General features: G+C 46.2%; 1 protein-coding gene across 8 annotated transcripts in view; it reads left to right on the top strand.

Moving 5' to 3' along the window:
• The window catches only part of LOC117778520 (nuclear receptor coactivator 2-like), a 38,469-nt gene extending 16,237 nt beyond the window's left edge, over nucleotides 1-22,232 (top strand). For 4 of the 8 annotated variants that reach the window (XM_034614181.1, XM_034614183.1, XM_034614182.1 and 1 more), the window contains 21 exons: nucleotides 2,878-2,988; nucleotides 3,572-3,732; nucleotides 6,160-6,263; nucleotides 7,372-7,549; nucleotides 8,111-8,299; nucleotides 9,604-9,693; nucleotides 9,895-10,035; nucleotides 10,173-10,320; nucleotides 11,901-13,149; nucleotides 15,075-15,315; nucleotides 15,445-15,666; nucleotides 15,876-16,073; nucleotides 16,185-16,290; nucleotides 16,383-16,545; nucleotides 16,851-17,141; nucleotides 18,794-18,871; nucleotides 19,508-19,967; nucleotides 20,327-20,573; nucleotides 20,665-20,830; nucleotides 21,151-21,222; nucleotides 21,372-21,500. In XM_034614181.1, the coding sequence (XP_034470072.1) occupies nucleotides 2,897-2,988; nucleotides 3,572-3,732; nucleotides 6,160-6,263; nucleotides 7,372-7,549; nucleotides 8,111-8,299; nucleotides 9,604-9,693; nucleotides 9,895-10,035; nucleotides 10,173-10,320; nucleotides 11,901-13,149; nucleotides 15,075-15,315; nucleotides 15,445-15,666; nucleotides 15,876-16,073; nucleotides 16,185-16,290; nucleotides 16,383-16,545; nucleotides 16,851-17,141; nucleotides 18,794-18,871; nucleotides 19,508-19,967; nucleotides 20,327-20,573; nucleotides 20,665-20,830; nucleotides 21,151-21,222; nucleotides 21,372-21,383 (4,608 nt within the window). In that variant the 5' untranslated portion in view covers nucleotides 2,878-2,896 and the 3' untranslated portion in view covers nucleotides 21,384-21,500. Of the gene's footprint in view, nucleotides 1-2,877; nucleotides 2,989-3,571; nucleotides 3,733-6,159; nucleotides 6,264-7,371; nucleotides 7,550-8,110; nucleotides 8,300-9,603; nucleotides 9,694-9,894; nucleotides 10,036-10,172; nucleotides 10,321-11,900; nucleotides 13,150-15,074; nucleotides 15,316-15,444; nucleotides 15,667-15,875; nucleotides 16,074-16,184; nucleotides 16,291-16,382; nucleotides 16,546-16,850; nucleotides 17,142-18,793; nucleotides 18,872-19,507; nucleotides 19,968-20,326; nucleotides 20,574-20,664; nucleotides 20,831-21,150; nucleotides 21,223-21,371 lie in introns of all 8 variants that reach the window. The other 4 variants (XM_034614184.1, XM_034614186.1, XM_034614185.1 and 1 more) reach the window with 4 other exon arrangements.
• The last annotated feature ends 832 nt before the right edge of the window (nucleotides 22,233-23,064 follow it).

The following is a 23,064-nucleotide window of genomic DNA, read 5'->3' as shown; positions in this document are numbered from 1 at the left end:
TCACCCAAAGCTGTGACTACACCTTCAGGTTCCACGTGTCTGATGTCGTTTTCAGGGATTCTCAACTTTTACAGACTTCGGTTTTGGGGAGATTTTCTAATTTTACTTTGCGTAATACAAACTAATACATTTTAATGTGCAGTTTAAAAGTATATGCAATGTTGACTTCAGCCTGTCGCCTAATTGTACTACATGATAACTAGATGGGGACATGGAGGGGGGGATTGAGACGTTTTGGCTTCATCTTTAGGAAGCTGTCTATTTTTGATTCAGTGTCTATTTGAGTCAGTTTATTAATGTGAAGCTTTATGACCTGATAATAATAAGATTTTACTCTGTTGTGTGCTTGGGATGTGTTTGTTGATGTAGCCTTGAAATCAAGTGAGTAGAAGAGGATTGGTTGTGTGGTTGTCATGGTTGTGTGTCCACGGCTTCTTCTCCCACACCTGAGCCTCAATATGTCGTTTAACCTCTCAGTTGGTGTGTTTGATGCCCCAGGACTTCATCCACCTTCCGCCGCTACCACCCCACTACCACTCAACTCTGAACCAAGCTGGTGGACCGACTGACAGACATCAGCGTCCCCAGAACCACGCTGCTAGCATGGCTCAAATCGGGTCACAGCAGGAAGTGTTGATAACTGACTGACTGGTGATGATAACAGCTGATTAACAAGGTCTCTCCTTGTATCATGGGAACTCTCAGCACAACCAGATCCAGAGACTCCACTCCACCTTACGGCCCTTTTCTCTTATCCTTTTATTCTTATTTTTGAGCATTAGATGCCAATGTCCCTCCTTCTGTCACTCCCACCCTCGGCCACTTATCACAACATTCACACTTGTTGATTTGACGTCAGTGTGAGAAAATGTTTTCCCGAGCTCTCTGACAATTTACCTTTCATACATCTTTTACATTTTCCTTCATCTATCGTCCCTTTTCTCTTTGTGCTTCTCACCATCTCCTCTCTCTCTCTCTCTCTCTCTCTCTCTCTCTCTCTCTCTCTCTCTCCCTGTTGTTCTCTCTCTCTCTCTCTCTCTCTCTCTCTCTCTCTCTCTCTCTCTCTCTCTCTCCCTCTCTCTCTCCCTCTCCCTTATCCTGGTTTCCTGCCTTCATCTGCTCAGTATCAGCCCCGCAGACTGTCTGTTATGTAATGGTCAGGTGACGTGCTGGCCCGTTGAAGAGGCCTTAAAGGCCTGCCGCCCTGACAGACACGGCTTCTAACTGCCACTCTGCCTCACCGGTGATAGAACCGTTTGTCGTCTCCGGAAACCACAGCATGCTTTTAGTGAATCTGTCACTTCCATCTTCACATTGGCAGTGTTGACTTCCTTGATTTGGATCTTGTTGGACCGCTCACATGATTGGATTTGATGCTGTGTTTGCGTTGAAGCACATGCGATGCAAGTTTTAATTCAGTCCAAGAAGAGAAATCAAATGCTCTCTACGTCAAAAAAACACCATAAAAATCTGACCTTAAGAAAGAGAAGGAATAAAACATAAAATCAAAAAGAAATCATATTTAACGCCCCCTGGAGGTTGACCGCAGTACAGGTCATATCCAGCTCCTTCATGTTAGCAGATGGGCCATGAGCCAAACTAAAAAGTTACAGTTAACGTTAAATAATTTGTTCTCAATTAAGTTTTATTGGTTTATATGTTTGTTTGCAGGCAAGATTACGAAAAGACTACCTGACAGATTACCATGAAACTCGGTGGAAGGATGCAGGTTTGTTCAGGGAAGAACTTACAAGTCTCGGTGCTGATCCAGGAATTTCTTTAACATTGGGAACTAGGGGCACCTTTTTATTATATTTCCCCGCGGAATAATTCATGGATCTTGATGAGAAATGCCGGCATGTTTAGGGAACTGAACTCTGAGTGTGTGCAATTCAGTGCAGCTTGATTAGATTCAAGGGGAATGCTGGGCCTTGGCAGACGCATTCACAATACTGAGGATCCTTCTAGTCCTTCTGTTTTTTGATTTTTTTTAAAATGGGGTGAAACATCATGATTGACAGCTGAAACCGACCCATGATTGGTCGACAGCATGTGTCTGCAGGACTTTGATTCTGGGTTAGGGTTATGAAGACAGTTCGGTTCTCGACCGAATGGCTCCTGTTGAAGATGTCGGCTCTGACGACAGAAATCTTCGTGGCAGAGCAGTTTGAATGCCTACATGAATTAGCTATTTCTAACTGAGGCAATTATTGACACCTACTTTATTCCCACTGGGCCTCCCACATATTGCCAACGGGCACTTTATAATGGCACATTGTTTTCATGAGTCACGAACACGCTCCCTGTTTGATTATGCACCATTCAAACAGGTTGTGTACATCTCCGGCACGTGGATTCTTGTCTTTAGAACCCTGTGGGGAAGAATGTTGTGAAGCTGGTGGAGCAGTCGAGAGGTTTTCAATTTCCATGATGCTCCGTTGTAATTGAACCAGTGAATTTAGATCAATAGCATCCTCACACTGGCACAGACTGAACTGTTCTGCACGTTTAAAAAAAGCCAGATTGAGCAACAATTAAAGGTTTAAAATGATATATTTGGATTGTATTTGAAATCAAAAGCTGAAAGGGAAATTTGCCAACGAAATGAGAGTTAATTTGGAAGTAGAGGTCTGATTCAAAATATGATTACACCCCCCTTCGGTGACAGTTGTGCATTTGCATTGTTGAAACAGGTCAACAGTTATAACCTCCGACAAGGGGGACAGTTTGTTTGTCAGCAGGATGACGCAAAAACTTATAATCATTTCTGTCTCAACATGACAAAATATCTCAGTGTGTTTTATGTTTGCTAATCGCTCATAATCTAAATACACTGCCTGTATAAATATCCTTATGGTTGTGTTTCTGTCGTTTTAGGTGCTGATATTTGCTGAAGATGAGTAGTGGGAGGGCGGACACCCCGGAGCCCCCCAGAGGGGGCGAGTCTCTGAAGAGGAAGGACTGTCAGTCGGACCTCCTGGGACCCAGGTGAAGACCTAGTGAAGACAGTGATTTTCTGTTTATCTGATCTATCTAGACACACTAACACATGCACAAACACATTGACAGGACACATTTTATGTAGGGACTGAGCTAAGGAGAAGAGGGATAGAGGTCGAAGGACTTTGCAGGACAATTTAGAAAAAAATCTGCCGCAGCATTTCCTGCAGACAGCGGTTCACATCAGAGCTAACAAGTGGTCGTGCTCTCACTGTTGGAGAGGATGTGTGAAGGTTGTAGTGACGATGCACTGAGGTTATAATGAGGAGAGTGTTTGCTGCTCAGGTTGAAGTGAGGAAAAGAGAAACGAATCAGTCAACACGCTCATGCAATGAAGAAAGCCCAGAGTTTGAGACGTGCACAGTTGCAGTCACGCATCCACCTCAAGTGTAAAACTGCAGATATCCAGCTTGTGCATGAAGAAAACACCTTCATTTAACCACTAAACTTAAAATCCAATGCGTGTGATGGTGAACTTTCTAGATGTCAGCTTCTTTTTTCAATCTGTGTACATTTTATTAGTTGTGGTGTAAGTGTTGACGGCGTCTTTGCTTCCCTCCCTGTGCGGCAGCCCGAAGAGGAGCAACCGGGAGCAGGAGAACAAATACATCGAGGAGCTGGCAGAGCTGATCTTCGCCAACATCAACGACATGGACGACCTGAACGTCAAGCCGGACAAATGTGCCATCCTCAAAGAGACGGTGAAGCAGATCAGGCAGATCAAGGAGCAGGGTGAGGATCTAGTTTTTTTTTATGCTTTAAATAATGATGATGAAATGATGTGAATGTTCCTGTATCATCAAACAGAAACATTAACACTTAAACATATAGTAGTGTGATGAGAACCTCCTAAAATGGCAGAAATCATCTTTGAGGAAACTTAACTTGACGTATCCTTAAAGTAGTTCATATTCCATCTGCTCGAAGTCTAAGACGTAAACGATGACATATTTTTATTGAACATTCATCTACTTAAGCGGAGCCGATGAGTTGTGCAGAGTTTAGCCACATTTTCTTTTTCTCTCACAACTATTTTGCAATGAAAGAGGAGCTTTATTCTCCCAACCACGAACACGGGGGGGGGGAGTGGAGAATGTGGTTGTTGTAGTAAGTGAGGACTCTTAAGTAATCGCATGATTGAATCGAGTTTAGCAACGCAGTCGCATCCACGGAGGAACTATTGAGATGATATGGGAATTACTCCTCACAAGTTATAGTTAAAACGAACCGAAAATTAAAAATGCCATCAAGCAACTTTAAAAAGACATCCACATCCACTACCTGACGGGGGGGGGGGGGGTTTGATCACATCTTGGATCAGCTCCTTCCACCAACTGAAACTAAACGTGTGTGAGTGTGACCCTGCACAGACCCTGTAATGATAATGTGTGTGATGATGGTGCAGAGACAGACTGAGTCCGAGCGGTTATGTAACACCGTGCAACATGATGTAAGGGTGCAGATCTGCCCGGGGCTCCGTCTCTCGAGCTCCCCACCTCCTGCTCTCCTTCCCTTCACCTTCCTCTCTGTTTCACCTCTCCTCCCCTTTCCTCTCTGTCCTTTTCCTTTCCTTTCCTGTTCTCTCCTCCCTCACTTGTCTCTCTTCTCCTTTCCTTCCCTACCATTTCCATTCCTGTCCTTCTTTTCTCACCATGTCCTTTCCTTTTGCTTTCCTTCATTTACCATCTTTTCCTTCCCTCCCCTTTCCTCTCTGTCCTTTTATGTTTCTTTCCTTGTTCTTTTCTTTTCCTTTCCTGTTCTCTCCTCCCCTCACTTGTCTCTCTTCTCCTTTCCTTTCCTTTTGCTTTCCTTCAGTTACCATCTTTTCCTTCCCTCTCCTTTTCTCTCCCTCCCTCCTCATCTCCCTCCCGTTTTGTCCTCTGCCAGTCGGTGTCCACATGTTGTTGCACTGTTTGTGTCTGTAAAACAACAGCTGAATAAACACACACACACACACACACACACACACACAATGTTTCATCCTGTTTCTATTGCATTGAATAACAAATTAAAACCACACTTATCAGAAATGTAAAAACTTGAACATACGTCATTGTCATAAGAACTACCTAAAATCACAGAACCCATCTTTGAGAAAACAATCACTCCACATTTGAGCCGATGTCCCGTCTATTAACATGGAGGTGGTGGGGTTATGACCTGTACTGCAGCCAGCCACCAGGGGCTGATCGAGTCACTTGGACTTCACTTCTGCGTAGCGGCCGTGTCGTCATCTTTAGAGTTTAGTTGTTGGAAGCACATATCTTTGAGAGCGGTTGAGTTGTGTGTTGCTCAGTTGTGCAGATTGGATCATGTGCAAAGTTTGATTTTGTGTTTCACATGGATTTTCCTTTCTGTGCCCCACGGTTCACGTTCACAGAAAACCATGCACGTGAATCACCGTTCGAACAGACGCAGCCTGTGGAACACAATAACCATATTTATTCGTGTTGTTCAAAAAGCTCGCACTGTGACTTTAACGCTCCTCCACCTACATGACAGCCGCAGCGGGCTCTGCAGTGACAGGGTTTAAGGGCTGATGACTCTGTGCAGCTCTGGTCCCACAACAGGAATGTGAGCTATGTGGCCTAATGGGGCCATGGGAGGCTTAACAGTCCAGTGGTACAAGCAGCGAGGAGAGAGGAGACCGGCCTCTAATATGACTCTAAATGTGTGTAATGTACCGTGCATTAACTTGGCGATACCTGCTCCCTGTGACATCCCAGGCACTCAGACCTGCGGGTTTAACGGCACATCACCACACTGCTGGAAGACGGGAGTTTAGAGCTGACGTTATTATGAGGTTAAACTGAGGTTAAGTGATGTGTGTAATCAATGAAAAGTCCTCGTGTGTGTGTATATAACTCAAAGTGTGTGTGTGTGTGTGTTGCTGTATTTTTGCTTGAAGGCGAGAATACAATGTGTGAGAATTGAATATTTTTCTAAGAAGCTGAGTTTCATTTTCCAGGGAAACTAACAAACAAACGTGTGTTTTGATTTTCACCCTGAACTTTTGACCTCCCATCCAAACATCAATACATTCAACAAATTCCCAATTTCCCTTTCTAAAATACGTGTTTTATTTCCCTTATTGAAGAAAAGGGAAGAGGATAAATAAAGGCTCTTCACTACCCCCGTGTTTCTCGTTGTCTTTCACAGACAAAGCTCCGGTGGCGGATGCTGAGGAGGTGCAGAAGGCCGACGTCTCCTCCACGGGACAGGGCGTCATTGATAAGGACGCTCTTGGGCCCATGATGCTCGAGGTGGGTCACGACAGCAGTAACACAACAGCAGTAACACAAAGCAGAACACAGGAGGAGGAGGAGGAGGTGCAACGATCACACAGAGAACGATGATTAATTTCTTTTGACGCCACTGACCTGTACTTGACCCCCAGAGTAGTTCGTAATCACGTTTTCACAAGTGACGCAACAGACTGCATCCGTCCAAATTAAGCCGTGCTCCTTCATCATCATCATCATCATCATCACCGCAGCGATATAGACGCTGACGAGGAAATCTGTCGTCAGTCGGACTGCCAGCGTTTCGTCTATGTTGTTATTCGAAGCAAGACTGGAGCGCCGATCTGACTTTAAATGGTGTTGCACTTTACAGTTACAGAGAGATAAGAGTCCCCCTGGTTAGCGGCAGTGGCGTCATCTAGCCTTCGTGTGTGTGTGTGTGTGTGTGTGTGTGTGTGTGTGTGTGTGTGTGTGTGTGTGTGTGTGTGTGTGTGTGTGTGTGTGTGTGTGTGTGTGTGTGTGTGTGTGTGTGTGTGTGTGTGTGTGTGTGTGTGTGTGTGTGTGTGTGTGTGTGCTGTCTGTACGCGCACGGGTGTGTGGTGACGTATAACATGAGACCCAGTGAAGTAAATACCTGACTGAAAAGCCAGATTAGAATAGGAGAGAAGGAGGCGCACACACACACACACGGGATATAAATAGCTTTCATCAGCCGTAATATTGACAAAGGCTTGAAGCAAAGGTTCTATTCTATTCTATTCTACTCCAGCATATATTTACAGTAGTAGTTGTGTCGCTTGTGTAGTCATGTGTGTAAAGCTAAAGGACAAATCACAGTCTGTACATATAGGTGGAAAATGCTGAGTAGACAGGAATGGAAACACACACACACACACACACACACACACACACACACACACACACACACACTGCATAAACACACAAATCAAAACATCCAGATTTATTTAAAAAGGGTGAAACTGTTTTCCTTTTTCCATCCCCCCCCCCCCCCCCTCTGTTCATATGTCTGCTGATCCTTTTAATCATCACTCTCTTCTCTGCCTCCTCTTTTCTCCCCCTCATCCCTTCCCCTTCATCGCCCCTTCCACTTTCTCCTCCCCCCCCTCAGGCCCTGGACGGCTTCTTCTTCGTGGTCAACGTGGAGGGCAACATAGTGTTTGTCTCGGAGAACGTGAGTCAGTATCTGCACTACCAGCAGGAGGAGCTGATGAACACCAACGTCTACAGCGTGCTGCACGTTGGGGATCACGCCGAGTTCATAAAGAACCTGCTGCCAAAGAGCATGGGTAAGAACCACAGACGGTAAACTGGACGACATCTGATGGAGGTGTCCGTTCAGCTCCATGTTGCAGCGGTGACAGAGGATGTTTAGCTTCAGGGGCTGCATCGTCCGGAGGTTACATTTGAGGATGGATCGCAGTCACAGCTGCACGACTAGCCTTTTACATGTGGAAGACAAATGCGTCCTTCCATTCCTGAGGGTGGATCCTTCTCGAATCAACCTATCCCAGGATTCATTGGACGCTGGTGGTGAAACTTACCATCTAGCTATGCAGATGATTAAGATGCAACAGTAAGAGCGAGACAAGCTGGTGACGCAAATAGGAAATCCTCCGTAGACCGGACTGTCTCGTTTGGGCTCCGCCTTAGTAGACTACTTGGTCTTCGGATACTTAAACTTCATAAAACAAGTCTTCCTTCATCGTAGTTAACTCTTGTTGCGTCTCTAGTAGCAGGTAGTAGCTTTACCTGCCTTTTATACTATAATTTAGCTGCAGTGCTTATATTTGTTTCTTATGACGTCGACTCCTTCAAATATTCAGCCCCTGTGTTTCTCTGTGTTCCAGTCAATCATCGCAGCGGTGATCCCTCCAACAGGAACAGCCACACCTTCACCTGCCGCATGTTGGTCAACCCTCACGTGGACGGAGAAGATCAGCCGACCTCTGACCAGCAGGACGCGGCCCAGCAGAAGTACGAGACCATGCAGTGTTTCGCTGTGTCCGAACCCAAGTCTATCAAGGAAGAGGGGGAAGGTACTGACTTTAACTAACATTGTCGTCTTCCACTTTGTGTCTCTCATTTAGTTCTATGTTTTTTGTCTCAGCCTCTTTTTTACTAACCATGTCTCTCCATTTGTTTCTCTGACTTCTTAGTTTTGCCCTTCATCATAAAATCTCTTCTTCTCTCCCCATTTCCACCTCTGTCTCGACTTTCCGTCACTTTCCCATCACTCCATCCATCCCCCATCCTTCTTGTCTCTTGTGTCCTGTCCTCCTTTCGTCTACTTTCCCTCCCATCCATTGGGAGAGACTAATTAGTGCGTGGCACTTTGTCATTTCCCCATCTTATCTTATCAAACCACATACACACCAGGGACAAGAGTCTTTCTGGCGCTCTCATTTTAGACGTCTGACAGCCAGATACTGTGCCGATCTGTCCCCTGACAGCAGGAGGATGTCTGGTGGACAGACTGAGGGCTGCAGGTTGAGATGGAGGTGGAGGGTGTTGTGTTGAAGCTGCTGTGGTGTTGAGGTTGTGTTGAAGGGGACCTGCTGCTCATATTCAGGTTCATGAAGGTTTACATCCTCTAACGTTCAGAAGATGCGTCTCTTTCCTCACACAAACATTTATTTAGCGCACAAAATTTCCGACTTGAATGTGTTTGATGACGCGTCTGATAAACTGTCGAGTGAATTAAACGAACACAAAGTTGACTTCGAGGACTGTGCGTTTTCTAATAACTTCTGATTAGCGTTGGTGTTTAAAGTTGACAGGATTGGTTTCTTAAGTTTGTGACATCTGAAACTGTTAGTTAGCAGGTTTATTAAAAAACCACAGGACGGATTATCACAAGACTTGGAAGGATGCGGTTTGGATTAGGAAAGAACCCATTGGGTTTTGTTGTGGATCCGGATCAGGGGACGGATCCAGGATTATTATGAGCTAGTGAATTTAAATTTTGTTAACTGAATCGTTAGGGTGAAAACACCAGTGATGGTGTTTGACTGGAGTACATTACATTTCGAGGTATTTCTAATATTCTCCTTGACACGTGTACATTCCTCGTGAGAAGGTGCGGACAGGGTAAAATAAAGCGAACTTGTTTCCTTGTGTTTTAATGAGGGAAGAGCTGAAGCTTAAGCAGGTGTGGAGCCCGAACAAGAGACCACCCAAGACAGTGAGCGAGTGGTCAGGACAACAAAAAGCCAGTCACAGTTTCTTTATGTAACCGCTCCCCATACACATTCCTACATACATTATATTATTAGTATTGTGTGTAGTCGCAGGATGTGACGAGAAATGGTTTCCATCAACCCGCATTTTTCCAAATGTGCAGATTTCCAGTCTTGTCTCATCTGCGTGGCAAGAAGAGTCCCGGTCAAAGAGAGACCTGTGATGAAGTTCACCACACGGCAGGACCTTCAAGGTTTGTACCTTAATGCAATGTCCTGTTACGATCAATGTGGATCACGTGGATATCCTAGTATGTATGTTATCGTAGGTTGTTGGGAAACCTGATTACTTCAGACACACAGTAAGGGTTAGCGCTCCAGGCCAGTGGTTAAGTGACAGTCACTGCTGCTCCACATCGTCTGCTAACACCAGTTCCATCCTCGTGCCCGTCCAGGTAAGATCACATCGCTGGACACGAGTCTACTGCGGGCATCCATGAAGCCGGGCTGGGAGGACCTGGTGCGACGCTGCATTCAGAGGTTCCACCTGCAGAACGAAGGGGACATGTCCTTCGCCAAAAAACACCAGCAGGAAGGTGATTATTAACAGAACCAACGGAATTTCTCGGTTGCTGCTGTTTTGTGTTTTTTCACCCTTAAGTACTTTTTAAGGCAATGTATTGACAGAAATCACAGTATTCTGTCTTGCTTGTTTCTGTTTGGGTCTTTCCAGTGTTGAAGAACGGCCAAGCGCTCAGCCCCATGTATAGATTCTCCCTGGCAGACGGAACCACCGTCTCAGCTCAGACCAGGAGCAAGCTGGTCCGATCTCCCACCACCAGTGAGCCACAGCTCTACATGTCGCTGCACAGCCTGCAGAGGTACGAGCCACTCGGACTTTAACTCTGCTGCAAAGTGTCTTTAATTCAATCTCAGGACGTTTTCTCACCTGAGAGTCTGAATCCAGCTTCATGTGTTTGTTCCGTAGTCTCATTTGATCTGGTTAGTTTTGGTTTCACATTGTAATTTATGGACTAAAGAATTTTGTCTGACATGCGTACGTCCTGTCGTCATCACCTACGTGGGCGGCGTCTACCTATACTTGACTCTGTAGACGGCGTCTGACGTAGGCGTGTTGGCGAAGTGAATGAAGCGCTTCATTTTGGTTGCCATGGTAACATCATTATGGTATCACTCCCAGCATCAGCACCTTCAGGCGCAGTGCTCTACAGTACCACAGTACCACAGTACTCCACACACTAGTTCAAATGCACCAAATGAATGTCCTCGTGGTTCAAACATTAGATCGTCGGAGGTGAAGACCGCAGCTGCTTCCTCTTCTTCTTTTTCTTCTTCTACAGTTTAATGCTGTCTCTACTTCCTGTGATTGGTCAAGAAATGTTCTTTCTAAACCTGCAGCGATTCTTTCCAGAGAGCTTCACACTTCTCCTCCAATCAGTGGAGACAAGTTATACGATTTCATGGCAGTGAATCACGAGTTTTGCCCTGTAGCAGCCACTCAAGAACAAAGTTCATCTTTAAAATCTAAATTCTTCTTAAAATGAACATTTACTTTCCACTCATCTTAGAAAAACCTCATATAATGACTTTAATTACAGAACAACAGATTTTATTTTTAGGCCGTCTCTCTCTTCTTTCTCTTGTCGACCTGTGTTGATCACATGTTCCCTCTCAGGCTCTTTGGAGGAGGGGGGGGTGCATCACTGCAGTGTGGATAACAAACAAAGAGCCTGTTATTAACAGCTTCCGCTGCATGTATAGACCAAAACACACACAAGCATCACCAGCCAGTTCAGTCTGCAGCACTTCCATCCCTTCCTCCCTCTCCTGGGAGCCACTCAACCAGTATCCAGCTGCTGGTACGACCCTTCCCTTCATGGTCTGGATGTCGGGTCAGAGAGCGATGCCAGGACTTGTTGCCCACAGCCTCGCGGATCAATGGCGAGAACTTGGCCTTTTCTACTTCCACAAGTTTCACATTCAAATGTATCGCTCCGGCATTCAGCACAATGGGAGCTTTGTGTGTTTGGTGTGGGGCTGAAGCCGATCCATGTTGAAGGCTCTCTCTCTCTGCTACGTCTTTGTTTTCCCACTTGTGTACACTGCTGTTAAGAGCTGCTATCTGTTTGTTTCTTCATGACGAGACTAATTGAAGCTGAAAGAAAGGATATGACTAAACCTCTTCAGAATGCCACTCATCACTTTCTGTATGTATTCACTGAAATCCAGCAGTAGTTCTGAAAAACAGAAACTTTACTGTATTTTTACACTGTAATTAAATTTAAAAAATCTTGCTTTTCTTATTTAATTACAGATGGTAGTTGACTTTTGTTAAAATGGGGTATTTACGAGAAAATGTAATTGTTTTACACGATTAAAACAAAAAACAAGCAGCACTGGACCAGGACTGATTCTTGTTCCTGTTTCCTTCTTCCTTCAGGGATAATGTTGGTGGAATGACCATGTATGCACCAGGCGGGCAGGTCGTGGTCAAGCCAATGACCCCAACCAGTGCGAGTGGTCCCTCCGCTTCCCCTGACGCCAGTGTCACCAGCAACACCCACCACTCCATGTCAGCCCCCAGCACCCCTGGACGGGGTTTCGGGGCTGTATCGGGTCGGGCGACCACGCCTCAGGGGAACAGCCACGGACTCAAGCTGGGCAGCCCCTCTGCCCAGGGAAGCCCCAGCGTCAGTTCAGGGGCCCAGGGTGCAATGCTGTCTCCTCGTCATCACCAGAGTCCCGGCATTCCGGCTAGCAGCAGCAGCTGTAGTAGCCCTCACCTCCCCCAGCACCCCCCTGGTTCCTTCTCTCCTGTCGCCGGCCTCCACTCGCCCGCATCCGTGTGCAGCAGCACCGGAAACAGCCAAGGGTTCAACTCCCTCAGTGCCCTGCAAGCCCTCAGCCAGGGCCACAGGGTCACCCAGGGCCTCACAGAGGGCCAGCATCCAGATTCACCTGACAGAAAGCTGGCTGGCCTGCAGAGCCCTCTTCACTGCAGCAGCACAGGAAGTAGCCAGCTAGCGAAGAACCATCCCAGCTTAGAGGCTGACTTGTTTGGGACTTTTGGGGAGCAGCAAGACTTGTTGTTGTCCCAAAACCAGGAAGGTGAGCAGGGCGAAGACAAAGACGGTGACCCTGACAGCTTCGACAGTAATGGAGGTGAGCTCGGCGACGCCACAAACCGCCTTCTCAACACCAAAGGGCACACGAAGCTGCTCCAGCTCCTCACCACTAAGTTAGAACCCTCTGACCCCGGCTCACCACCGGGGGCCCTCAGGGACGAGCAGAACTGCAAGGACCCGCTGAGCAGGGTCGGGGGTGTCGGTGGGGCTGGGCATAACAACTACTCCACTTCATTAAAGGAGAAGCACAAAATTCTCCACCGGTTGCTGCAGAACAGCACCTCGCCTGTGGAGTTGGCCAAGCTGACGGCGGAAGCTACCGGAAAAGACGCCATTGGTCCCGAGTCCGCTTCAGCGGACAACATGGCCTCACTGGCTGAACTCTGCATTAAGCAGGAGCCGGGCAGCCCCAAAAAGAAAGACAATGCGCTGCTACGCTATTTGTTGGACAGGGACGATAACGGCATCCTGGATAAAGCCACGAAGATGGAGCCTGGCGATGGACCTAAGCTGCCCAACATTAAGACAGAGAAACAGGAAGTGGGTTTCAACATGGCGGACCAGGTCAGTTTACAGTATTTACAGATAATCCAGTAAGTCATGTATGAAGCATTTCATTAGGTCAAATGAGAGGTTTTGCTCATTTTAAATGAAATATCTTTGGGTTTTTGGACGGTTGGTCAGATAAAAGAATCCCTCTGAAGACATCACCTCAGTAGCCATCAGAGATAAAGCTGAGACGGTATTTTAGTGGTCATATTTTAGTGGTAATATTTTAGTGGATTCTGCTTCTCTCGGGCTCCATAGTTTTGCCAACGTTCGTATTTTGTGGCCTCCAGTGGTGAAAGTGAGAGGTACACCTGAACTCTAACGCGTGTTCTAAGAGTGTAGCTGTCTTGTTTGTTTCTCACACAACAACGTTTAACCATTGAAAGTGCAGGTGCATTCACATAGAGGCGGAACAACTGAGGATCCGTTGAGCAGTTGTACCTCCGGAGTGGAAGTGGAGGAGAGGCCCTCTCCCAGGAAGGTTTCTCGTTTGCTCTTTGTAGAATGAGACAAGGTTTTGTTGAGCTGGAGCTGAATAAGGCAGGAAGCTGTTTGTGTTGTTCCTCAACAGACGTTTAAACTCCTCTGATGAAGTTCCAGCTCACGGGAGAAACAGAAAGATGAAGCGAAGAGCAACATGCATGTAAAGTAGCAGGTCACTCAGAACCTGTTTTATCGAGGGTGCAAGTTGTGTTCACAGTCGAACTTAACACAACGTTTCACAGACTTTGTGTAAATCAGATATAGGATTAAAGAAATGAAGAATAAATTGAAGGTGCAGTAGGTGTGAGTGTCTTTAGGGTTTGCAGGAGACGTTATGAGAACATGCAGAAGAACATGTGACTGTTTGTGTTGTGTATCTGGTTTACAGATTGTGTGTTCATGTGAGAATGTGTTGGATTTTGTTCCACTGTATTTGTGCTTCCAGGGTAATTGAATATGTAAACGTGTCAGTGTGTAACATTCACTGGTGCACATCAGATCTAAAATGTAAAAATGTAAATGTCAGGCTTGAAATATTTGACTCCTCTATTGTGTCAAAGGCCTAAAGTGGCTTTTTAGTGACATCTAGCGGCAGCTGTGGGTAACTACAAAAGGCTGTTTCGTGAATGCAGGTTAAAATCTTGCTTCCTGTTAGTTTGCTGACATTCCATCAGATGATGTATGAGCCTGTTTATCACAGTGATGTTCATCGTTCACTCACTTCACACTGAAGCAAAGCTCATGTGCCTCCTCATAGACGAGACGTAGCAGAGAGGATGCACCACAAATGTTGGATATATACATATATATAGTCTTATATATATATACTACGACTGGACGTAGACAGTGTTTTGGGGGCATGTCCTTCACGTCCCCTTTTGAAATGTTCCCCTTTATGTGTGGTAATATAGAGGTCAGTGTGTGTGTGTGTGTGCGTACTGTAGCTAAACCGAGCTATGACTGTGTGTCTTATTGTACATCACACATGACCTCATTAGTGCCGGCAGTTTATTTTTAGCTCCTCCTCTATTCATCAGCCAAATGCCCGGAGGAAACCATCCCTGTCAGTGTGTGTGTGTGCGAGTGCATGTTTGAGTTGTTGGTGTGTGTCTGTGTGGAGAGTGAAGTTGCAATGTAACACTGAGTTGTTATCAATTCATTATATAAAAATGCATTTTCACATTTTGCCTTTGATTCATTAGTATTTTTTGTCTCACTCTTAAATCCAAAAGTGAATTAAACAAAACACGAAGACTGAACTTCTTTAAAATGTTTTAATTATATCAAATAAATGGGTCGAAAAAAACATTTTGTGATGGCAACATTTTAAAACCTAATTCTAAACAGAGTTCGGTGGATGTGAGTGGAAACTTCTCGACTGACACTGTCCCAGGGAAAATGTCTTGTCTTGTTTTTGTTTTGTAATTTAAATGGTTTTTGTTTGTTGCTGATCTCAGGCCAGTGAACTTGAGGACCTTCTGGAGGACCTGCAGAGTGGCGGCCAGCAGCAGCTGTTTGGAGCCCAGCCACCAGCTAGAGGACCACCCTCCTCTTCGTCCTCTTCCTCCTCGGTGCCGCCCGGGTCCTCGGTGGACAAACAGACCATCATCAGCGATATCCTACACATGAGCGACAACAGCGGCGGCAGCAGCAGCCCCCCCAGCCAGCACAGAGCCTTCCCTCCCATTGGCCCAGCAAGTGCGTCTGAAAAATGCTAAAATCCTCCGAATCTCAATGAGGAAATTTGAAAACATTCATCACATTTGTCCCTCAGCAAACATGTGTGAACATTTATAATTTATGAGAAAACGTGTGTCTTCTCCCCAGCAGGTTTCAGCGGAGCCAGGCCAGGCCCCCCGGGTCGAGCTGCTCCCCCTGTCAGGAGCATGTCCCTGGACGGCAGCATGGGCACCAACCCCAACGCCGCCAGGCCTTTCCCTCCTCATCACAGGAACATCAGCCACTACACCTTACTGCAGCATCAACAGCAGCAAGGCATGATGGGAAGTCACGCAGGCATGGCCAACCAAGCTGCGATGGCCAACTCGGGTGAGGCTGGAAAAAGAAAACTAGCCAATGCAGCTTTTTAACAAAGACACGAGCTCTGATGTCGTATCTTAAATAAGTTTATGTAATGGAACATCCTGAAAGTTGATCTTGCATCTTCTCACATCTTTATTGTTTCTAATAAAAGAAAATTTGAGCTTCTCTATTTTATAAAAATGACTCTACTTGTGTAATTCGTGCCCCTGAATCAGGCATGCTGACAAATGGGTCGATGCGAGGCTCCATGCAGCAGGGCTGGGGCCCCCAGGGGCCAATAGGGGGTCCCCAGGGGCAGATGATGGGCCAGGGGATCGGACCTGGGCGCATGGTCCCCACCATGAACACTGGGCTCCCCACGAGAGGCCCCCCTGGATCCAGAGCAATGGTGAACATGCAGATGATGGGAAATGGTGAGAAAAAAAAGATGGATGGATAATAGAAAGAACGAGAAAAAACTAAGAACGACACCGACTATCATCAAAAGCAGAACCGATCCTGACATTTGCATTTCTTTGCCGCAGAGATGGAGATGGCGAACCCTTCCTACCCTCAGCAGCAAGCCCCGCCCAATCAGACGGCACCGTGGCCAGACCGAATGATGATGGATCACTACGGAAACCAAAGCAGGTTTGGCATTTATTTCACCTGTCAGCCGATCAGCGGTTTGAATGTGAGCTCCGTGTCGATCCTCGTGACACTAACGCCGAGGTGTCTCTCAGGTACGGCGTTCCACAGGCGGATGGGATGGGGTGTTGCTCCATGGGGCCCGAGGGCCAGCCGGACGAAGGGGCCCTGCTGAACCAGCTGTGCTCGGTGCTAAAGGACTATGAGGGTCTGGAGGAGATTGACAAGATGCTGGGAATCCCAACGCTGGCCAGACAGGTGAGGCCCTTTCAGACTGATAACATTATTTAAATAGGATGTGTTTTATAATGTTTTTGATTACTTGTTTTGAGTCCAACAGTCCCCTTCAATTTCAAGTTGCACCAAATTTCCCACAGTCGTAGATATTAATTCTGTGTTCTGTGTCCAACCCGACCCGAGCCCCCTAACCCCCATGATTACAAGAAAGTTCAGTGTAATAAATCATAACTGAACCCGACTAGAACCTAAATATAGTTTCAAAACACAATACACATTTTAATTTATTCCCCTTCCTCATATCTCACCATCCTCCCTCCCTGCAGGCTCCTCTGTCAGACCAGGACAGTATGAAGCCTCCCCAGTACAGCCAACACTACGGCGGGCAGCCAGGTTATGGCGGCATTCCATCTGACGGCGGGTTCCACGGTCCCTCTATGGTTGGCCACATGGGGCAGCAAAGGATGCCACCTGCTGGTTACCCCCCAATGATGAGGATGCCTGGGGGTGTGGGGCCCAGGCATGCAGGAATGAGGCCAGGGGCTCCCAGTGCAGGAGTGCCACCTCAGCCCAACAACCTGAGGCTCCAGCTGCAGCACAGACTCCAGGCCCAGCTGGTAGGTCACGTGTCCAATCCCTCCTCTGTCAGTTCTGTGCTGCTTATCGACCTCAGACCTGTGGAAGGGGGGGACAGACTATCACATGCATCTGTGACTGTCCGCTGAGACGTCATTGGGTTTGTGTCCTACGTGTTTAAGTGATCGTCTCTGTCCGTCAAACGATCGTCGCAATTGGTCCACAGAGTAAATTCACCACTTGCTTTGCTCGTCCTCTGTGTTCTGCACGGGTTTAATTAACCTAATTGGTTAATTGGAGACTCCAAGCTGCCTGGAGATGTGATGCGGACGTGTTTCTGTGTGTCGCCCCTGTGATTCGCTGGTGATCTCTGCAGGGTGCAGCCCCGTCTCTCGCCCCAACGTCAGCTGGGATTGGCTCCAGCTTTCCCCCACGACCGCCAAGGCGATAAGTGGCGTAGATAATAGATGGATGGATATTTTTCTTTTTTGAAGAAATTGAATAATGGATCCTTACGATTGTTTGATAAGTGCCAAACCTCATTACCATGAAAAAGATGGTGTGATTGTTCCGTACTGAGATTCAGAGTCTCTTTCTGTAGCAGCCTCCACATGAAGCACACACACATTGTTCTTCTTACGTGTGATGCTGGAGAACGGACAGTGATGCTGACAGGGTTCAGAGAGTTTAAACTCAACGGCAGCAGCAGCCGGAAAAGGAACAGACGTGTTTCAGCTCGCTGCCTTCATCAGCAACTCCACTTAACAATCAACACACATGCATGCGGTGTGCACTTAAACACACACAAAACCATACACGCACTCACAAAGATTATTTCTTGACTGTACGTTATGTGCCTGGCTGTTAACACACACGTCTGTGTATTTCCCTCGCGATGTTCCTGTTCTGTTACCGTGTTGTTAATGCATCCAAGTACTTTTTTCAGTTTCTGCACATGTTCATGTCTTTGGATACTAGTTCATTTATGTTGAGGCTCCAAATTGTCCATTAATGTAGAAATGTGATAATTCCTCAGAGGTGACTGATCTCTGAACAGCCCGTTCCTACGATACATTACAGTCTAGAGCGCCACCTGGTGGAGAGTTCTTACTTCTGCACACGAATCTTCAACATTCCTGTTGGTGCCAGTTTGGAAACAGTGAAGTCAAAGTGCGGAGGGAAAATACTTATTAACTGCTGCTGATCTGCAGATACATAAATGAGTCATTCGAATTTTATTATGTTCAATGCATTCCAATGCCAGTCTAAACAAAACCCAAACCACGACAGTCTTCGTGCTTTAGGGGGAAGTGTCTAAAACAAAAAGTGTAGAATTGAATCACCTGAATTTCAGACTTTAAATAGTCTTATATTTGTTTGGTCAGTGGGAAAGACTTTAAATAGCTTCTGTCTCCGTCTGTGTAGTTTGAGAGGTGATGTGGTCCAGGATTATTCTACTTCACTTCGTCTTCAGTTATGAGGAAGTGATTCTCGGGCTGTGATATTCCTTCAAATCTGTCGTACTTGATATAGATCTTTAAAAAGTCTTAAATCTGCAGGAACCCTGAGGGCTGATAAAGTGAACAGAACCTGGCTCTGAGCTTTGAGTGGCACGTAACCACCAACTTTGAATTCACGTGGATTCACTGATGAAACATGAGAGTAATAAAGACTGTGTCCATCCCCCGTGCAGAACCGTCAGCCGGTGGGGAACCAGATGAGTGGAGTCTCCAACATGAATCTACCTCTAAGGTCTAACGTACCAAACCAGGTCAGTGGGTGTAAATGATGTGTTTCCATGGTAACTCATTGACTGTGTGTTGTATGTTTGCTTATAGACTGTTGATATAGATGGACGATGCATCTGTTGTAAAAAAAAAAAGAAGCCAAAATATCCTGCTGCCATCTTGCACCGATGTCATCTGGAGTTTGTGCAGCCGTGATTATTGTGATTTGAAAGTGTTATTGAGACACGCGGCCGACCAATCACGAGTCTCAGCTGTCGATCTCGATATGATAGCTGGAAAACTTAATCGAATAACTAATTGAAACCTAAAATGACAAAAAAACTATATATATATTATACATATTACTATTTAACGTGCAGACTGACCCATCTACTAACGTGGAGGAGGCAGAGTTTACCACCTATTCCACCTAACGCCACCGGGAGGCAGCTGCCATGTCGTCCATCTTTATTCATGCATTAGTTTGTATTAGTTTTATACAGTAAACCCTTCCAACCATTCATAAAGGGAAAAGTGTGTTAGACTAATTTGATTTCCTTATAAGTTGTAGTAATAATAACAATAGTAGTGAATCAATAATCGGATTAAATCAGTGGGGAGTGATTTGTGTTCGTTCCTTTGAATGGCGTCGTCATCTCTCTCTGTGTTTCCTCCTGCAGGGAACCCTCAACGCCCAGATGCTGGCCCAGCGTCAGCGCGAGTACCTCAGCAACACCCTGCGCCAACGCCAGCAGCAGCAGCAGCAGCAGCAGCAGCAGCAGCAGCAGCAGCAGCACCTGCACCACCAGCGTGCCATGATGATGCGGACTCAGGGCATCAACATGCCACTCAACATGCCCAGCGGGGGCGCCGCGCCCACGCCGATGCCCATCGGCGGCACCAACCCGCGTCTCCCGCAGGGCAACCCGCAGCAGTTCCCCTACCCGGCCTCCAGCTACGGTACTGGCCTGCCCTCTCCTCCTCCACCTCCTCATCCCAGCTCCTCCAGCCCCTTCTCCTCCTCTCTCTCCCCCAGCCGTCATCTGACTAGCCAGGGCATGATGGGAAATGTAGGCGGGCAGTACGGCGGGGTAATGAGTCCGCCGGCTCAGCACAGTGCCTTCCAGTTCAGCAGTTCAGGTATATGATGAGAGCACGGCAGCGGTGGTCTGTGTTTGATTCTGGGTGGTGGAATATAATCTCTGTTGAAATCAAGTTGATTGGGTGCATGAACAAATGTCTTGAGATTGTTTTAATTTCACCCAGTCAGGAAAATAACTGTGGTGGAACTGGTAAAACAGAAAAGTTTGTTGACTTCGTGCGTCTGTCTGTCAGTGTCGTAGAGATTCTACTTCCTGTTCCTCGTTGCTCTTTCAGCTGCAGGACTGGATGATAAGGCAAAAGTCAAGTCTGTCCCGTTGTTAAAGATCTGAGAGGAAACAATCTACAACGAATCTGTCCAATCTCCGTTTGACCCGTTTATCTGCTTCATTCACCAGGAATGAGCCAACAGCAGCAGCACCAGGATCCAGTGTCAGGCTTCTCCTGTGGGGCTGCGACCCCTCAGAGCCCCCTGTTGTCCCCCAGGATGGGGCAGGGTCAGAGCCCCATGCTGCTGCAGAGTCAGGGCCAACCACAACCACAACCCCAACCCCAGGGCCCGAACCAGGGAGGACCCCCCAGCTACCAGCCCAGCACAGACCTCAACGGGTGGCCCCAGCCTGCCAACATCTCCACCAGCAACAGGTAGAACCAGATTCAGGATTCATGTGAACATACGTCTCGACAGCAGGGATCAGATCAGTCTTTGAGATTATCGAACGTCGTCTTCTTTCAGCGTGTACCCACAGCAGTCCCAGTCCCAGTTCTCCACACAGCCCAACGCAGGAATGTACAACGGCAACAACCACAGCATGAGCCTGGGAGTCCTGGCCGGCAACGGTGGCAACATGAGCCAGATGTCAGGACAGATGAGTTCCATGACGCCCATGAGCACAGAGCAGGTGAGAGATTTACTTCTTGCTGCTTCATGTCGAGAACCCCGATGATCAACGTCTACTGTCGGATTCATTTTGATCAACGTCTGCTTCTCGGTGCAGCAAAGTCATTGTTTGTTTGTGTTTTTAATCGAATGTTGTAAAGACAGTTGTTGGTTAAATCAGGTACATTTCAGGGAAAATTTGTTTTCACGCCCAGTTCAGCACAGATTAACACAAATAGACGTATAGGAAATGTAACTCTTGACATGTAGTTGTCATCCGTAGTATTTGGGTGTAAGTGAACACATTCAGCAGTTGTGTTGATGCTGCTTGTGTTTGTGGCACAGGTGAGTGACAACAGCCTGATCTTGGAGCAGCTGTGTCAGGAGCTGACGCAAGACGATGACGCCAATTCTGTAAGAAAAGGAAATATTTTCTAATAACCTTGACATCGTGTTATTACCGGTTGTACAGAAGCTTTCATGGAATCAGTCTGATTATTTGATTTTAAAAATAAAAACACGACCTGATCTATTCTCTGTCTTTGATTTTCTGCCTCTCACAGAACTTTTGCTGACCCCTGCTGAGGCAACGGGTCCGAAACACCAGCTTCAGCTCGTGAAGAAACGAGGAGCGGGATGGAAACCCTGCTCCCGCTCTCACTCGTGATGGACGCTCACATGATGACATGATGTAAAAACCCTCTGAACCGCAGCCACTTCACTTTGGCTCGTTCAGAAAATCAGACATTATGAGGAAGCTGCCGTCTGAGCCATCCTAACAGCAAATACACAAACTGAAGAATCACAGAAATTGTCACAGCGCATTCAGGTTTTTATGATTTATTCCTTAAGTTATGAGATAATTTATACGCGTCCGTAAATTCGGATTCCAGCTGGAGTCGGATGAAACGAAAGCAGAGCATCCATTATTATCTTCACTAACTCCTTCATTTTAAGTTAATGTCAACTAAACACTGGGATTTATTAAGAAACATTTCTTTTTTTTTTTAAATAAAAGGAAACATGATAAACACTGAAATACAAACAGAGACAGGTTTTGCTGTTAGCATGTGCTCTGATCAGATGAATGTATTCCTAAACTTTTACCTGTGGGTCTCTCAAGTCTCTGAAGGTGTGTGTGTGTGTGTGTGTGTGTGTGTGTGTGTGTGTGTGTGTGTGTGTGTGTGTGTGTGTGTGTGTGTGTGTGTGTGTGTGTGTGTGTGTGTGTGTGTGTGTGTGTGTGTGTGTGTGTGTGTGTGTGTGTGTGTGTGTGTGACTGAAACCATGTCCCAGATTGACACTGGAGAAGTGAACGATCGACAAGCATAAACAAAACCTCTTGATTTTAACATTTATGGTTCTATTTTCGAGCCCGACTGAAAGACGTCAAATTAGACGGTTTCTGAAAAAAAAAAAAAATATTTTAAAAAAGATATTTATAGTTTTGAAGGAAATTTTTAGAGATTATTTGTATGACATGAAAAAGAAAATCAAGGATATCTTTCTTCAAAGTGAAATCTCTCAGAATGGTACATTTTGATGTCGATTTTAATATAATTAATATATTTCAACTGCTGTAGTTACTGGGGAGCTGTATCCCTGTTTAATGACTTTTTGAATGAAGGTAAATGTGTATAGATAGTGTACATACTTAGATTTATAAAAAAAAAAAAACATTTTCCCCAGAGTGGTAAAGCAAAGCAGCAGACGAGAAATCATTTCACAGGTTGAATTAAACCTCAGTGGGGGACTCAGCTAACCTTAGCATTAGCAGCTCCAAGCTTTCTGGTTGAAGAGCAGATTGTTTTATGAATATACGTAATATTTCTTTTTCTCTCCTGGTCGGCCGCTTCGGTTCGGAATGACACAGCTTCTCGGCTCTTTCGTCGTCAGGTGAAAAGTCAGACTCGTGCAGTTTATGACAAACAAAACCGCTCTCGCTGCAAATGACAACGCTCTGAACTAAGATGGTGTCCGGGAGTAAACGCCGCTTAACGCCATCCTGTTGTTTGTGCGTTCGCTTCGCCCACTGAGATTTTTTTCCACTGTGATCATTTCTGCCTCCGAAGCAGCTTTGCCTCGACACAACGTGTGTGTGTGTGTGTGTGTGTGTGTGTGTGAAACTAATAAAAAAACTCTTATTTGAAATGAGCCTTTGTGGTGGCGACGCACTGGCAGGACTCACTCTTAGAATTGCAAGCTGAAGGAGAAAAGTTGTGAAGTTGTGTGTCGGTTTGTTGTGTGTCGGCTGCGATC

The sequence above is a fragment of the Hippoglossus hippoglossus genome, chromosome 17 (assembly GCF_009819705.1).
Source record: "Hippoglossus hippoglossus isolate fHipHip1 chromosome 17, fHipHip1.pri, whole genome shotgun sequence".
Taxonomy (NCBI): Eukaryota; Metazoa; Chordata; class Actinopteri; order Pleuronectiformes; family Pleuronectidae; genus Hippoglossus; species Hippoglossus hippoglossus.
Note: the sequence above shows the minus strand (reverse complement) of the source record. Positions and strands in the feature narration are given on the sequence as shown.